Below are 16,888 nucleotides of genomic sequence, written 5' to 3'. Positions count from 1 at the left end.
CTTATTGATTTTTCTTTTAAAGTTTACTTAGTCTCTACTCAGCTCTTTTGGTTATTATTTACATGAGTTATTATTGCTGCTATTATCATTATTATTTTAAATATTCTAACTCTAGCCAGGCATAGTGTCACATGTCTTTAATCCCAGCACTTGGGAATCAAAGGCAGACAGATCCTGTGGGTTTGGTGCCAGCCTGGTCTACATAGTGAGTTCCAGGACAGCCAGAGCTATATAGTGAGACCGTGTCTCAAAATATAACCAGCAAGCAAGCAAGCAAGCAAGAACATTCTAACGTTCAATAGATTTATGACTTTGGATCTAAAGTGATTCTCTTCTAAGTAACATATAGTTCAGCACGTTATGTGTTTTCAAAATAGAGTTTTATTGGAACAATGGTGAACCCATTTGTTTAACATACCATTTGTGGCAATTTTCACGCTCCTGAGATAGAGTTTGGGATATGGCAGTAGAGACTCTGTGGTTTGCAGCGCCTGAAATAGTTACTGCCTGCTTCTTTTTAGGATACTTTTTGGCTCTGGTCTAAAATGCTTTTTTTTTTTTTTTTAGTTTTAGTTTCCCTGGCCATAGTCAATAGTATATAGTCTCACATAGCAATAGTCTGGTGAGATTTATCACATGTAGCCTGCTTTATCCTGAAGCCTGTAAAATGGGAATTTCTGACAACAGATCTGGGCCGTTCCAAGTCCTTAGCTGGCTGAGAAGAGGAGCAAGCTTCTCTCTCTGTGAAGTTACGGTTGGCGGGAGCATGGTGGGGATGTAGTCACCCAGTGGTGACTTCATTGGTGTGCTTAACTGCTTTTCTGGGATTGGGGTACTTCCTAGAACACATTTTGGATTCATTTATGTGTGTGTATGTATGTGTGTGTATGCATATGCAGGTAAGTGTGTGTAACATTTGTGTTGAAGCCAGAAGTCAACCTTGGGTGCCTTTCCTCAGGAGCTGCCCCAAATTGATTATGGAGACAGGGTCTCTTGGGAGGGCTTAGGGCTCGATGACTACACTAGGCAGGCTGACCAGCGAGTCCTAGGCATCTATCTGCCTAACTCCACATTCCTGGCACTGGGATTACAAGTACATGCCAACATTCCTGGCTTTTTGTGTGGGTGCTGGGGATTGGGGATTGGTCCCTAGTTTTGCACACAAAACACTTTAATGACTGCACTATCTTCTAGCTCAGAGTTTTAGTTTTAAAAGATCAGTTGCCCTGCATGAAGAACTGCATGCCGGGAGTGGGAGAAACAAGTCTTCCTCAGAGAAGAACACACTCATTCGTTATCTGTGGTCAGCCCTGAAACCATCCATACAAGTAACATTCCATTTACCCAGCGGCTTATCTTCATGCACATACCTATGTGCATGTAATTACAATGGAAAAAGAGGCCATGAACTTGAAAGAGAGCAAGGAACGGAATACGGGATGGTTTGGAGGGAGGAGAAGGAGAAATGTCGCAATTATATAAAAAAAATTCAAAAGAAAATATCAATGAATCTCGAACCTCACTCCTGCCCCTCTCTCTACTCCAGTGCCATTCAGGGAAACCCCCAGCTATGCAAAGCGAAGGCGTCTGGCTGGCCCGAGTGGCTTGGCATCTCCTCGGCCCTTACAGCGCTCAGCCAGCGATATCAACCTGAAAGGTGATCAGCCTGCAGCTTCTCCTGGGCCCACTCTCCGAAGCCTCCCTCATCAACTGCTGCTCCAGAGGCTTCAGGAGGAGAAAGACCGTGACAGGGACGGTGAGCAGGAGAATGACAGCAGCGGCCCCTCAGCAGGCAGGGGTGGCCACAAGATCAGGTAAGAAGGCCTGGAAGGCTACACCAAACCTGAGCTGGAAGGCAGGGACGGATAGGTAGTTCATGGTACCTGCACAGTGATGGGCTGGTGCTGGAGGTGGTGGAGCTCATGGTGATGCTTTTACTCATGCAGATCTCTGGAAGAAGCAAGGGGCTCACTCTGAGGATGGGGGGCAGCCGGGGGAGTTTTGGGTAGCCAACTTGTGGTTAGGATGCTCGCTACAGCATGAAAATCGGTTGGAAATGTCTTTCTGTGCAGGTTCAAAGCCTACAGGTGAGAGTTATGGCTGTGCCCCCTTCCCTCCCCCAGTACTAACAGTACTTTTAACCTCCCTCCTGAGTTCTGGGACCTTGAGAAACCAGGCTATTTGCACTACTGGCTTCCTTATGATCTAAGAGTTGGAAGCAAAGAATGGAGCCTCTTAGTCTCTGTAGGTTCGAGCGTGGCCACTGTGCTGGCTCCTCTGTCAGTACAGTGTAAGGTGTTTCCTTTAAGCATCCCTCCCTGGGGTGCCTGTGAGGGGTAGTCTTCTTGGACCCCTGTGCTCTATGTTAACCACTGGTTGCACTGAATTCCCGGAGCCTTGAGGTCCCGGGCTATCTTCCCTGCTTCCTGCTATTCCTCCAGAGCCAGGTATAGAGAAGGTGTTTGGAAGTCTGTTGGATGGAAGGCGTTACATAAGCAGGTTGTTGTTTTCACAGTGTCAGCTGGCTCTGATAGCCCTACGGGTTGATGTACCCACTGGGCCGAGCGGTAAATGCATGTCACTCAGTTAATGTCTGTCCTTCAGTCCGGGCCTGTAACACCATTGTGCAGGCTGGGGTGCCCCCACCCCACCCCCGAGGTTGGGTCAGAGGAGGAATCAGCTTTCATGGGGACAGATGTTTGCCTTTGATGTAGCTTACACAAGGCTTTTCCTTCTGTATTATCCCCCTGCCTGGGCAGCCTGGTTTCCATGCTGTAGACTTATTGGACCCTCCCCCTCCCCCACACCAAGGTTGTCTGTTCCGTTCCAAAAATCACATTTCTCCCATGTAGCTTTTGCACAGCCCCTTGAGTTTTCTAAGAATTGAACAGGTTTGGTGGCTGGAAGAACACATCCTAGGATGTTGCGGTTGGCCAGGAGGGCTGCGTGCTTGCGAGTGGAACCGTGTGGCGGTCACTGGTCCCTTTCATTTGTGTCTGTTTACACTTGCAGCTGGCACAGAATAAACTCCTCTAGTCTAGGCTTTCCGGTTCACCTGCTCTTTGGGAGGGCAGAATTGTTTCTTCTCCACATTTATTAGGTGACTGGAGTGCTGTGTGTGTGTGTGTATGTGGGCATGCATGCTTGTGTGCGTGTGCATGCGTGATAGCGTATGTGCACAAGCCTTGTCTCTGGCTCCCCATCTACCTACTTCCCATCTGACAGCAGGGGTCCTGACTGGTTCTGAGGAGGTAGCTACCTGAGCTCCTGGCTGAGAAGCAGTTAGATGACTTGTGATACAGGTTAAGGGGGCTTACCTGGTGTGACAGTGATCTGCCAGTCAGGATGTGGCAGAGCATGTTGGTTGTGCTGAGAAGGAGACCCTCAGGCAGAGGTTGCCTGTCAAGTCGGAAAACAAAAAGGGGGGAGGGCATTCATGGACCCTAGTGGGGCTGCAGTGGCTCCTTGTTGGCCGAGCCTGGCATAGAGCCCAGAAATACCGTGTGCCGGTTCTGGCCCCGGCACCAGAGTGGAGCCTACAAGGGCAAATTTGAAGCTGAGGCAGTAACTTAATCTCTGACCAAAAGGGCAGGGTCACAATTATTCGAGGTGGTGGGAAGAGTGTAGCATATCTCTTAAGTGTCAGAGAGCATGGCTTCGGCAAAGCAGGTGAATTTGGCCTGTCTGGGTACTAGGGAGTCCAAGCAGGCTTTTGGGTAAAAAGGAAGATCAAGACCTCAGACTGTTATACCTAAGCCTGAGAAGTGGTATGTGGAAGGTGGTCAACATAGAATGAGCATAGGGGTACAGGGCATGTGTCTAAGACGGGAGACAGGCCCAGAGGCAGGAGAATTGGGGCTCTTAGTGCATGTTGCTGGTCAGGGTGTGAGGAGGCCGGACCATTGCGCCCCGCCTGCCCTTCCCTGGTACCCGAAGCCTGGGTACCAGCCCTTCTCCAGCTCCTACCTGGCAGTTCTGCCCGCCGTCTCCCAGTGCGCCCACCTTCTGGCCCCTGGTTGTTTCTTTCTAGCCGCCCGCGTGGGGGGGTCTGCAGGGGGCACCGCGGACTCAGGGCGCGCCGGCCGCCGCCGCCCGCAGAGGGAGGAGCTGGCGGAGGAGGCGGGGCGCGGAGCGGCCGTGGCATGGAGCGAGCCCGGCGCGCCCGGGAGCGCAGCCCCGCGGCCCCCGAGCCCTGAGCGGGCGCGGCTCGTGCGCTGGCGGGAGCGGGCCGGGCGCGGCGGCGCGGCCCATGGAGCGGCCCCGGGCCGGGCCCCCGGCGGGCGGGCGGGCGGCGGGCGGGCGGTGGGCGCTGCGGCGGCGGCTGCGGTGAGGCCGGCGGCGGGGCCGGGCCGTGCGCCATGGAGGCCCCGGGCGCCGGCTTCGCGTGCCCGCTGCCCCCCGGCATCGCGTCCGTCACCTACGTGTTCGTCTACAGCCCCAGCGGGCCCGGCGGATCCGGCCCCGCGCCCGGCCCCGGCCCGGCGTCTCCCGCGCCCCCCGCGCCGCCGCCCCGGGGCCCGAAGCGGAAACTTTACAGTGCTGTCCCCGGCCGCAAGTTCATCGCTGTGAAGGCGCACAGCCCGCAGGGCGAGGGCGAGATCCCGCTGCACCGCGGCGAGGCCGTGAAGGGTGAGGGGCGCGGGCGGGGTGAGGGGCGCGAGCCGGGTTGGGGGGCGGGCCCCGGGGCACAGGGCCTATTTCATTACCATTTGGGGGGGCGGTCTCTGGGGTTGGGGTGTCCCTGGATCATTCCGGCAAGCTGCTGTGCCGGGGGTCTCAGTCTCTGGCCCTGGTTTTATGGGTTCCTGGCATGAAGCTCTAGCGCTGTCATGGTTAGAGGCTTGGCTCTTTTGGGGCGGTTCTTGTTCCGATGGGGGCCAACGACAACTGGGTCTTTGCGTTGGAAGGACCCTAACCCATTCCAGAGCTCCCACGCTTTGTGGGGTTCCTGTGTCACTTCTGGGGCGTCTTCATTGACAATCCTTGGGATACAGGTGAGGGGGGCTTGCCATCTTCGGGAGATCTGTAACAGTTGTGTTGACTGTGTACAGCACACATTTCTTCCATGGATGGGCAAGACAAGCACCCTCCTACCCCCGCCCCCCCCATCATGGGGTTCTCTGCTGTTATTGGGTTCCTACCTTGGGCACACTCTGTGAGGTAGAAATAGTTGTGGACACTGGCCCTCCTGGTATACAATGTGGCTTGCTCCACTGTCTGCCTCGCAGTGACCCTGAGCTCTGGTCAGTGACTCTCGGGTGGATGTCAGTTACCATGGTTGGGGGGAAGTGGTCACTGTGGGCAGGAGCAAGAGTATGGCCCCTGTTCCTGCCTCTGTCCTCTTCGAATGCATCCATCTGTGTCTGTCTGTCCCCCATATGTCCGTCCTTTGCTGAGGCCATCTGTTCAGTTCTCTTCTGTGTGGATCCCAGAATCTTCCCAGGGGAAAATGCTGGGAGGGGGGTTGGTTTGGAAAGAGAGCAAGGGTCAGGGTCGTGGGCAAACCCTGAGCCTCAGGTGGCAGGGAAGTGGGTGTCCCGCTGTCTCCCTTTGCCCTGATGACCTGTCTGGCTTCTTTCCCTAGTGCTCAGCATTGGGGAGGGCGGTTTCTGGGAGGGAACCGTGAAGGGCCGTACGGGCTGGTTCCCAGCTGACTGTGTGGAGGAAGTACAGATGCGACAATATGACACACGGCACGGTAAGTGACCCCAGTGTTTGCTGAGACACCTCCCAAAGGGCAGACGCTTCTCGTCTCCCTTTGGTCTTCTTGGTAACAAATCTCGACATCTCACTAAGATCGAGGCGTAAGCTCAAGCACACTCAAGGTAACGTTCACATTTGCACATACGCATGGTGGGCAAGCATACGTGTTCCTAGGAACCTGGGTATGTGGATCTGACAGTGGAGAACCTTTGCCATGCCAGCTTTAGAAGGATACACTCATGGTCACGCCCTGTCTGCATGTTGGCACACTAGTCTCCGGTGACGGTGACCACCCCTCTGGTACATTCTTCTCGGAAGTACCAGGTCCGTGGAGCTTCCAATTCATGCGTGTCTGGCACATAAGTTAAGGAGGTCAGTGTGAGAAAAGAGGCGTTTTTCCAAAGTGGACAGATTGTCCAAGTGGGCAGAGCAGGAGGCATGGGCCAGCTAAGAGGAAATGAGGCCAGTTGGGCCCCAAGGAGTGGTTCGGGGTACCTGGGGTTGGGATGGTCTGAGGGAAGCTGATGAAGGATGGCCCCTGTTCTTATAGAGAAGTGAGGTAAAGGTTGCAGCTCCTGGGGCTGCCGAGGAACTGTGGTCCAATCTTGCTGAATGGCTGGATTTCTAGGAAGGATCCCTTTAGGTGCTGGTGAAGTGGTGACAGTGGCTGGTCCTCTGGAGTCCCCTGTGAGGGCTGGTTTCCTGTCTGGGGTATTATCCTCTTTCATTGAGCCCTCGGGTATTCTGGGAAGCCACAAGATCAATTGTCTTGTGTCCAGCACAGAGAGTGGGAAGGACAAATGAACTCTGAGGTGATTATCAGTGGTATGTCTGGATCAGGGTACGTGTGTTCCTTTCTCTACACATAGAAAGCTTCAGCTCTGGGTTATGGTGGTCCCTACCCTAAGTTGGCAGTTTCCCAGGGGACCTCACAATCATGTGGCCAGGAACTTTGGCCCCGTGTCAAATTTGATGGATACCTAGGTTATACAGGAACTCAATTGCTGACCTACTGCTGGCTAGGTGCCTTGCTTTCTTACACGGCGTAATCGTTTTCCTGCCTCCATGGCTTTGCTGGTGGCTGGGAGAATAGAGGGAGATGGCTGCATTTATTCGCTGCCTATGGAGAGTAGATGTGTCATCCAGGTGGAGATGATTTTAGAGGTTCGGGGCCTAGTTCCAACAGGACAGAGTAAAAGACAAGGGGCAGGGTCTGCACACCTGTTGAACAGGAGCTAATCTCATGCATTCCCTAAGGATGGGGTAAGGTTCTGAGAACTTTGGATCCAGGAACATCTGGACCTTGTTCTGAAGCCGAGGAAGGAGAGGGGTTTGAGTTGGAGTCAGAATCCAAGAGGAGCAGATGTTTGTCAGTTTGGCTTCAAGCTGGACCTTGTGCTGACTGTTGGTAGTTATGGCAAGTGTAAACCCCCCCCACCCCCATGCACAAGCCACTGAGAGGGAAGATCCAGAATTAGCCTGAGGAAGCCTAAAGGGGGAAAAAAAAGGCTCAAAGCAAAGGTGTTGTTTAGGATGAATTCTCTGGGTAATTTGCAGATGGGTTCCTCATGTTTATAGAGATCTAACACAGCATTCTAGAACTATGCCGGCTGCCAACTTCTGTATTTGAGCAGTGCCAGACATGGTTTTTAGCATTTCTGTATGAATGAAGCTGTGGACATATCCTAGCAATCCTGGGAGGTTGGGGACGATGTTTAGCATGTTTCTGGGATGTCATTACCCACAAGGGGCAGGGGTTTTTGTTCTTTGTTTTGCTCTGTAAGCAGTTAGCTTGGTAAGGAATGGCAAAGCTGGAGTGGGGTTGTATGAGTCTTGTCACCTAAAGAGGAATGTTGAAGTAGGAGCTGTCCAAGCAGATATATTAGGGCCAAGATCAAGACCTGGGCAAGGCAGAGAGGTGAGTAGGGTGTGTCAAGGTCACAGGGACAGGAGAGGGTCACAGAACAGCTGATGTGGGGGTGATGGAGCTGGAGACATTCTAGCAACCACAGGCCACCTTAACAGGGCCATCACTGTCATAGATGACCTGAGACAGTGGGGTTCAAAAGTACCAGATGAATGGAAGCGACATTTGTGGCTATATGGTGAGGACCCTGCAGGGGCTGCCGTTTGGGAATGTGTAGGCGCAATAGTGGCTTCCCCCTGACCCAGCTACAGTGTCCGTCCTGGTGCTCTGGGCAGAAATTTTTGTCTGGGACTTAGGCTGAGTTGTGCTAGAGAGTAGAGGACATTCTAGCAACAGGAACCTGTTCTCAACAGCCCCTTGCACCCCCAGATTCTGATTCAGGAACCAGAGTGGGGAACGAAGGAGGACTTGGAAAGACCAAGGACAGTAGCTGTGCTGATACAGAAGTTAGGTCAGCATCTCATAGGACACAAGTCCTGGTCTTTACCTGAGCCAAGAGGCTGGCCTCCTGCAGCGCTGAGGGAGTTGAGGGATGCTGAGGGTAGGCGATGCTGAGGCCAGTTAGTGTAAGAATCCCAAGGCCTAACATACCCTCTCATACAGTTTGCCTTCCTCTTTCCACTTGGAGAGAATGTTCCACTTGGGAGCTGGTGCTGGGCACATTCCTTTCAGCTGGCTGTCCCTGTGTGTGATTAATAAAAACCAGAACACGAATCTGTGTTACATAATAAATAGTTTGTGTGGTTGATAATGATTTAAAAACAAGATGCTTTGAAATGGGACCCGACCAGGATGAGACTGCTTAACCGTGCATATCTTCTAGGGTTAAGATCTGGGCAGGGTGGAGCAGAGAGGTGGGTAGGGGTGAGTCAAGGTCATACTAGTATGGAAGTGGTGGGACCTGAAGCTTCCTGTCCACTGCAGGGTTCCCAGACATGGTTCAGCTAGCATGCTGTACCTCTGACTGGGTCAGCCTGAAAAAAGATATGCTTGAGGTTAAGAGAGATTGAGTAGAGTTTGAGAACCCTCGTCTATGATGGTGAGGCTTCACCTGGGACCGGGTAGCAAGTGTATGTTTGTCTCTTAGTCTGAGTAGGGCAAATGGGAAGGGGTAAGAAAGCAAGTCGATGTGGCCAGAATGAGGCTCTTAGAACCTAATCAAACAGGCTATTAGAACTCAGTGAGTTCCCAACATGACTTTTCCTACTGTGGAAAGAGAGGTTCAGATGTTACAGTTAACTTATCTCACGCCAAGTGGGAGGGACCTGAAGTTTGGACTAGTACTTTCCTTGATGGCCATGTCATCTGATGTGAAGACCCACTAAACATTGCTCCACCCTGTTTCTGTCCATCTGCCTGTTAACTCACCTCCTGCCCACCTAGTTAGCCAGCAGCATACCCAGCCCACCTAGCTTCCCCTTTCCTCTGCCCATCCATCCATCCATCCATCCATCCATCCATCCATCCATCCATCCATTGGTCCATCCATCGGTCCATCCATCCATCCATCCATTGGTTCATCTGTCCATCCATCCATCCATCCATCCATCCATCCATCCATCCATCCATCCATCCATCCATCCATCGGTCCATCCATCAGTCCATCCATCGGTCCATCCATCGGTCCATCTGTCCATCCATCGGTTCATCTGTCCATCCATCGGTTCATCTGTCCATCCACTCGTGGAGCTGAATATCCTTTGGCTCATCCAATATTCCCTCAAACCTTCAGCAACCGGCCCATTTGTCTACACATTTACTTTTTGGGTTATCTTCCTTCTCTTCCTACGTTCATCCATTGTGTGTGCACGAATCACCCATTCACACACTCACCTACCCAGGTGCTCTGTTGGGCACTGGGACCACAGGAGCAATTGCATCTAGTCTTTCACTTTAGGGAGCTTGTAGTTGCTGAGAAGACTGGCCATAAATGAGCTAGCTGTATATTTCTGCTGAGTGTATGCCTCTAATCCTAGCACTCAGAAGACCGAGACAGATAATCCCAAGTTCAAGGCTCAGACAGTATGTAGTGTTATCTTGTCTCAAAAAACAAGACAAAACGAAACCAAAAACAGATCAAAGTAGGATACTGTAGCACTCTGACACCAGCACCCACAGGGTTCTCTATAACTCTGGCTCCAGGGGATCCAACTCCCTCTTCAGGCCTGTGAATGCACCAAGCATACACGTGATACACACGCGCACACACACGTAAGTGTGTGTGTGTGTGTGTGTGTGTGTGTAGGAAAACGCATGAAGTAAAAAACAGTCTTTTAAAAACTCAAAACAATGCAGAGCCTACCTTTTAAAAAGCTCCCAGTTTCCTCCTGATCTCATTTTTTTTTTCTCCCCGCGCTTCCCTCTGCTCTTGCTGCCCAGAGTCCACACAGTTCAGGACATGGCCTTTGCTTTGCTTGCCTCATCCCCAGAAGCCCTGCACTCTCATATCTACAGGCTGCTCCTTCGACCTGCTCAGCTCTTCTTTCTGATGAAGCCGTGGCTATCCCTAGAACTGTGCTCAGACATTCCCTTTCCTGCTTGCTTTTCTCCCGCTAGCTGGCGTTTTTTATAGTTCATGCTTGTTGATTCCACTTCCCGGGATAGCTTATTAACTCCTTAAAGGTTGAGACTTTGCTCTATTCTAACATAAGCAGTGCCCCGTAGGTGAAGGGTTGTTGAAGTTAAAAAAAAGAGTCTTGGGAAGTCCTATATAGCTGAGGGGTGAAATTGAAAACTGTGGTGGTGCCATCTTGAGGCTGTCTGAGGTACCGCAAGTGCAGCCAGAGGAACCATTCTGAAGCTTAAGATTTGGTTGTAGATTTGAACTTTCAGGTAATCTACAAGGCTAAGTGAGGTTCAGCAGGAGATATGTCCTGGTCAGCTCCATAGGGTCCACGAACAACTTTGAGATCAAAAGACAGATATGAATATAGTCCTGTGCAATACAGTCAGGGCAGGGGACTGAACACCTTATGATCTCTTTCTTCTTCCTTTGAATTTGTGTACCTGGCTGCTGTGAGGACATCAGCAAACACGTTGGGATGCTTCCATACCGTTGCACATGTAGGCTGATAGCACAGCACAGGCATGTGCATGAGCTCAACACCTGTATACACTGTGGCTTACACAAACACGTCTGTTGCTAAATCCTGTGTTCACATACAGATAGCAGACATGGCTCTCATTTGACACACACAGCATTTATACCCGACTGTGAGGCACACATACATATACTCTCAGCTCTAAGGCTTGCAGACTGGACCAGCCTGGCCTTGAATGGTTTTCTGTGCATGTTAAGCGAGGAGAAATGAGCAGTGTTGGTTTCCCTTGGCTGTAACTCCCAGAGGCCAGAATTTCATGTATGGTTATCTGAGCCTTACTTCCTTAGGACTTGCAGGCCATGGGTCCTAGGATTTGCCCCCAGTCCCATCTCCACCTACATCTAGGCCCAGAGTGTGTGGGGGCAGAGACTGATCAGCACAGTTGGGGGTGGTACAGCTAGGTAGAGGGCCATGACCATGTCTTAGCCTCTGATGCTCCCTCCAGAAACCCGAGAGGACCGGACGAAACGCCTTTTCCGCCACTACACTGTGGGTTCCTATGACAGCCTCACTTCACACAGGTACTGGCAGGGGTGTGGACAGGCAGGGGCACTAGCTGGGTCTTGTGTGTCCAAATAAAGAGGAAGTCAGGGTATGGGGAGGTGGGAGGTAGGCAAGGAGTGGCCGGTTAGCTTGTTGTGCCTTTGCCATTCTGAGTTGTCTAGTGAGTATGGGACCTGTAGGTTCAGCCTGCAAATTCCCTTCACTCATCTTTGCTTTCATTTGCCAGTGATTATGTCATCGATGACAAGGTGGCTATCCTGCAAAAACGGGACCACGAGGGTTTTGGCTTTGTTCTCCGGGGAGCCAAAGGTAATGGATGTAGATTTTGGGGGTCAATATCTTCTGTGACCTGCCTCTACCCCTTACTCCCTTTTAAATCCTCCCACCTCTCTGGTTGTTTGACTTGGTTTGCAATGTGCTGGGGTATAAGGCAGCAGGTCCCTCTCGTTCTAGCCTCTCATTTCCTTGCAGGGAGCTCCACTCTTGGTGGAACAGAGATCTTTTTGCTGAGGGTAGATGTGGGAGTTCACGGAGGGATGTGCAGTGGTTTGGGTATCCCTACCTGTTGGCTACCCTACCCTGGGTTGCTATGCCTTAGTGGTCAGGTGGCTCTGTGGGACTTCGTGATACTACCTATGCTTGTGAATGCCTTTTATCTTGCTCTCCTTGCAGCAGAGACCCCCATTGAGGAGTTTACACCCACACCTGCCTTCCCTGCGCTCCAATACCTTGAGTCTGTAGATGTGGAAGGTGTGGCCTGGAGGGCTGGGCTTCGAACTGGGGACTTCCTCATTGAGGTGAGGCCCTACCCTGACCCTGCCCAGCAGGAGGGGGAAAGAGATCCGGGGAGGGGACAGTTAGCCCACTACCTAGCTGCTTGTCTATCCCAGGTGAACGGAGTGAACGTCGTGAAGGTTGGACACAAGCAAGTGGTGGGTCTCATCCGTCAGGGTGGTAACCGCCTGGTCATGAAGGTTGTGTCTGTGACCAGGAAACCAGAGGAGGATGGTGCTCGGCGCAGAGGTGAGGGTTCCTATTGCTGGCCTTTCAGACCTTTGACTTTAGGCTCACGTTCCTCTCCCCATCTCTGATCCTACACTGCTGGCATCCACATTTCTGCCTGAGATCAGATAAAATGCCCTTATTTGCTGACCTCTGACCAGGCCTCTGACTCCCTGATCAGATACCTCCTCAGATACCTCTCCCCTTCTTCTGTGAATCCCCCCAGCCTTGGTATGGCAGAGCCCTCCTTCCCGACGCCAGCAGCTGCCTGGAGGCCGGGTTGTCATGGCAACTGTGAGGTTGACGCTGCTGCTGCTGCTGCTGCTTATTGTGCAGGGAAGGGGGAGGCGGCACCTGAGGGAAGAGGAAAAGCGTCTTCTCCCCGCGCCGACGCCAAAGACGCGGCGGCACAGCCTGGGCCTAAGAGGCTTTGCTGCCGGCCCTGCCCAGGTGTGCCGCTTGCCAGGATAACACTTGGGTCTCACTAAGAGCAGTGGTACCTGGGCCTGGGGTGCTGTAGGCAGCAGGAGCTAGTCTGGCAGGAGATCTACCCAGCCCCCATGGGTGGTGCCCACTCACTGGGGCCTTGGAGCCCGCAGGGTGGATCCTCAGAGCAGAACCAGCCAGCATCCTAACCTTTGCTGGTGCTTTTACTACCATTTGAGGCCTTGGTCCTGGGAGTCTTAAGGGCCCTAGGGGCCCGACTGCCCTGGCTCCACTGCTCCCCGAGTGCCTAACGCCATGAAGAAGTTTGCATCTAGCCGCAGCCTGAACAAGATCTTGGCACAGTGTGACTCGTCTTCGAGAGAGCACGAGGAGGTCCAGGCGGTGGAGCGCAAGTGGCACTTGCACCTGGCCACACCGCGCCGCCTGCTGCTAGACCGGAGGGCCAAGGCCTCCCTCTTCTTTGCAGCCCCACCACCCCCAAAGAGGGCCCCCAGCACCACGCTGACCCTGCGGTCCAAGTCCATGACGGCTGAGCTCGAGGAACTCGGTGAGTATTTCGGGCGGGTGGTGGGTGAGTGGCCGAAGTGGGGGTGGATGCAGGTGGCATGGGAGGGCAGAGGTACGGAGCTGGGGTTCAGGCCAGGTCGAGAACAGAAGGGTTCGGAGGCAGATCAGCAGTTAGGGCTGGGACTGGAGCGATGGGGAAAGTAGGTGCCTTGGGTGAGGAATGTGATAGCAAATGAGGAGCTGAGGACTCAGGGCAGCGTGAGGAGCCGGAGTTGGGCAGGGACAATGAGGACAGATGGCTGGGGAACAAGGTCTGGCCCTGTAGCATGCCTGCATGCATGTACATGCATGTGTGTGTGAGCGCTGTCCCTGGTTCTGTGCTTTTCCACTTAGACTTTGCTCTTGCATTTCAATTCAGCTGGCAGAGAGCAGGGGTAGGCAACCTAGAGTCTGCTCCTGGGTCTGCCTGGCACGAACCGGGTTGCCTTTGTGTTTTTCTCGGTTGGTACCTGCTCACTTCTCTGCCAAGTGAGACTACTGACCCCGTAGAGGAATTTGTGAGCAATTTCTAACACGGTGAGGGGTTGGGGCCTTGTGAACTGCAGGAGGTGGACCAAAAGTGTGTTAGCCTTTATTGGATACAGTCCCAGGCTGACTACCAACAGCCTCATTGTGGGCATGTCCTGGTACACATGACCCCATCCTGACAGGGCAGTTGCCAGCTTGCCAGCTTTATTATGCCCATATGCATAACACATTCTGTGTGCATGTGCACATGTAGGACAGTTACCAGCCTTGTTGTAGGTATGTCTCGTGTACATGACTATGATGTTCTGACATGTATACAAGTATCCAGCCTCACCACGGACATGTCCCATGTACATGAGCCGCACATTAGTTACCAGCCTTGTCATGGGCATGTCCCATATGCGTGACATTATTTTGACACATATGCCAGTTAACCTTGTCATGGGCATGTCTCATATTCACAGCCATGTCCTGATATGTGACATTTACCAGCCTCGTCATAGGTATGTCCTATATGCATGATCACATCTTGACACATAGGACTGTTATTAGGCTCATCATAGGCATGTGCAGATATATGTGGTTTTCTTGTCCTTGCGGCATGTGCTAATGTGTTTGAGTGTTAAGAGCCTTCTTGTGGGTGCATCCTAACTGTCAACAGTCCTGTGGTAGGTACATTCTAATACATGTGACAGATTGAAACTCTCTTTGCTTTTGTGGTCTGAGTCTAGTCTAATTCCACGACTTTCCTCTGGCTTCAGCCATGATAGGAAACCCTTATCCGGGCTCTCAGAGCATCCCTGTCTTTGCTTATGGACCCGGTCGTAGGCTGAGCTGTTACATTCCAAGCAGGTGCCTTGACTGGAGTGTAGTTTAGTTTGGGACACAGTTACCGGGACAGAGGGGACTGACGTGAGCAGGATCTTCTCGGATAAAAAACTTTGAATAAGTAAAAATTACAGATAGTGTAAAGGAGGAGGAATACTGTGGCTTCAGAAGTAAAGCAGGAAGTCGAAGCCAAAGGAATAGGAACCGGAAGCTTCTAGTTCCTGATGGCGCTCCTCCGGGGCACTGCTGCAGCCTGAAGCCCCTGTAAAGCTAGGAAGATGTGCTGTGGACTTGTTAAAGCCAGAAGTAGCTGTAGACTCTGAGATTAGTATAAAAAGGAGGGGGGCCCGGAGTGATGGGTCAGCACTCAAGAGAGCTTGTTGCTCTTAAAGAGGACCCAGGTTTGGTTCCCAGCACCCACACAGTGGGTCTGAACCATTCAACCCTCCTCACCTCTCAGGACCAGGTGTGATCATGGTGCACCTGCATACATGCAGACAGGAACACTCAAAATAGCCTAAAACTTTTCTTTCTTTTCTTTTCTTTTCTTTTCTTTCTTTCTTTCTTTCTTTCTTTCTTTCTTTCTTTCTTTTTTTTTTTTTGAGAACTGGAGATAGGAGCATGAGAGTAAAGTAAAAGATTTCAGTTATATAAAGGCAGGGAGTGTCACAGAATTAGTGAAATTAACAGGGTAAGATGAACAAGATCAGCGAGCAAGTTTGGGATGATCCCTAACTTACTGAAACAAACAAACAAGAAAGTTACACAGAGGACAGTCTGTGGCTTTGGAGACACAGACTCCAAAAAACATTACAGTGAGCGAGGGCATCAGTCTGAGGCCACCCAGAATCAGCTTAGGAAGCTGATGAGGTGGCCATCAAGGACAAGTTAGAAGGCCCGAGGACAAACAAGGAGACCTCAACATCTACTTGATAGGGATTCCAGAGGAGATAAATAGAAAGGCCAAGGATCTCCCAAAGGCACACAGAAATATAAGACTCCTTTCTGAAGAAGTATGTCACAAATCAATATGATCTGTCAGAGTAGAAATTTAAGACGCCACAGACAGGCAGAAAAATGTTTAAAAATACCAGCGCCAGTAGGGGGCGTTAGTGGCTCAGAGTGAGCAATGGTTTGACTTTCGGCTTCATCAGCAGTGAGAGACAGAAGATGATGGAAATCACCCTAGCCAAACTGGTTGACTCAAGAGAACAGGGACACCCCAGGGACACCCACAGACTTCAGGCCCTAGGGTCTAACTCTGACTCAGGTCAGTTATACAGAGTAGACCTATGGCATGGATCAATAAACTAATATGATAGACAACTGGGTCTGATTGGACCTTGGCATATAGTCCTGGAGTCTCTTGCTAGAAGCTGCTCTAATACCCAATCAGATGGGCCCTTCCTACTTCCTACTAAGAGGTGTTATTCATCCTGAATTCTGCACTCCAGGACCCTAGAGGCTGCTGTGGGATTAGAACTCAGTCTGGCTATGGCTTTTGCCTGTAGAAATGGGAGCCCCAAAACTCTAACTGTGGTTGTAACTCTAGTTACAGATCTTGGTGGGCCGGAGGAGCAGGGTATCATGGTATTCCTTAGCAGAGTCTGGGAGCGGTATGGGAGCAACTCAGCTGGTACCTCTGCCCATACTTTTGCACCAAGGGTCATAGCTATTGAAACTGGAACCAGGTTCTAAATGGTCCTATGTTTGAAGAAAAGACAAAGTCAGGGGCTCAGTAAACTGCCCTGACTCAGACAACTAACTATCTTGGGAAGTGACCTGGTCCTTCTGGGAATGTCTGATTTGAGGGAGGCAGAGCAGGATGGAGTTCTCCAGATTCCCCAAGCATCCCATCATTCACGGTTTGTTCTTTGCTTTGTTTGATTGAGAGAGGGTGATTCTGTAGTCTAGGCAGCTGTCGAACTACCTGTACCTTTTGGGCTCTAGGATTACAGAGATTGCTCCAGCATGTTTTTAAAAGGTAGAAATAAGACATGAGTCACCACTGTTACAAACATACCCGTTCTACCAGTCACTGGTGGAACCCTTTAGGAACCATGTTTATCACAAAGATAACCAGAGCACCAGGACGGAAGAAACCAGTGTGAGGTGAGGGGGAAGTGGGTGAAGGGGCTGAGGCTCCCGCTGTGTAGAGGAGGAGGCAGGGTGAGGTAGGAGGAAGTGGGTTGAGTTCTTGGGAATTAATGGAAGTGAGCAGAGGCTGATCCAAATTAAATTAACTCGTTCAATAAGATGGAAGTGGTGGTGTCTGGCAGAAATTGTTGGGAGAGCTCTGTGGTGTGGCATGTACCTATTGCTCAGGGGGTTGAGGCAGGAG

At 51.6% G+C, this 16,888-nt stretch overlaps 1 protein-coding gene across 5 annotated transcripts in view; it reads left to right on the top strand.

Moving 5' to 3' along the window:
* Positions 1–16,888, top strand: part of SHANK3 (SH3 and multiple ankyrin repeat domains 3) — a 59,237-nt gene that overhangs the window by 20,183 nt on the left and 22,166 nt on the right. For all 5 annotated transcript variants that reach the window (XM_080939885.1, XM_080939886.1, XM_080939888.1 and 2 more), the window contains 8 exons: positions 1,547–1,814; positions 4,436–4,629; positions 5,585–5,698; positions 11,177–11,252; positions 11,462–11,544; positions 11,908–12,032; positions 12,126–12,258; positions 13,151–13,231. In XM_080939885.1, coding sequence (XP_080796011.1) covers positions 1,547–1,814; positions 4,436–4,629; positions 5,585–5,698; positions 11,177–11,252; positions 11,462–11,544; positions 11,908–12,032; positions 12,126–12,258; positions 13,151–13,231 — 1,074 coding nt within the window. The remainder of the gene's footprint in view (positions 1–1,546; positions 1,815–4,435; positions 4,630–5,584; positions 5,699–11,176; positions 11,253–11,461; positions 11,545–11,907; positions 12,033–12,125; positions 12,259–13,150; positions 13,232–16,888) is intronic.

Source organism: Micromys minutus, assembly GCF_963924665.1.
Source record: "Micromys minutus genome assembly, chromosome: 27".
Lineage (NCBI taxonomy): Eukaryota > Metazoa > Chordata > Mammalia > Rodentia > Muridae > Micromys > Micromys minutus.
This window is presented reverse-complemented; position numbering and strand designations above follow the sequence as displayed.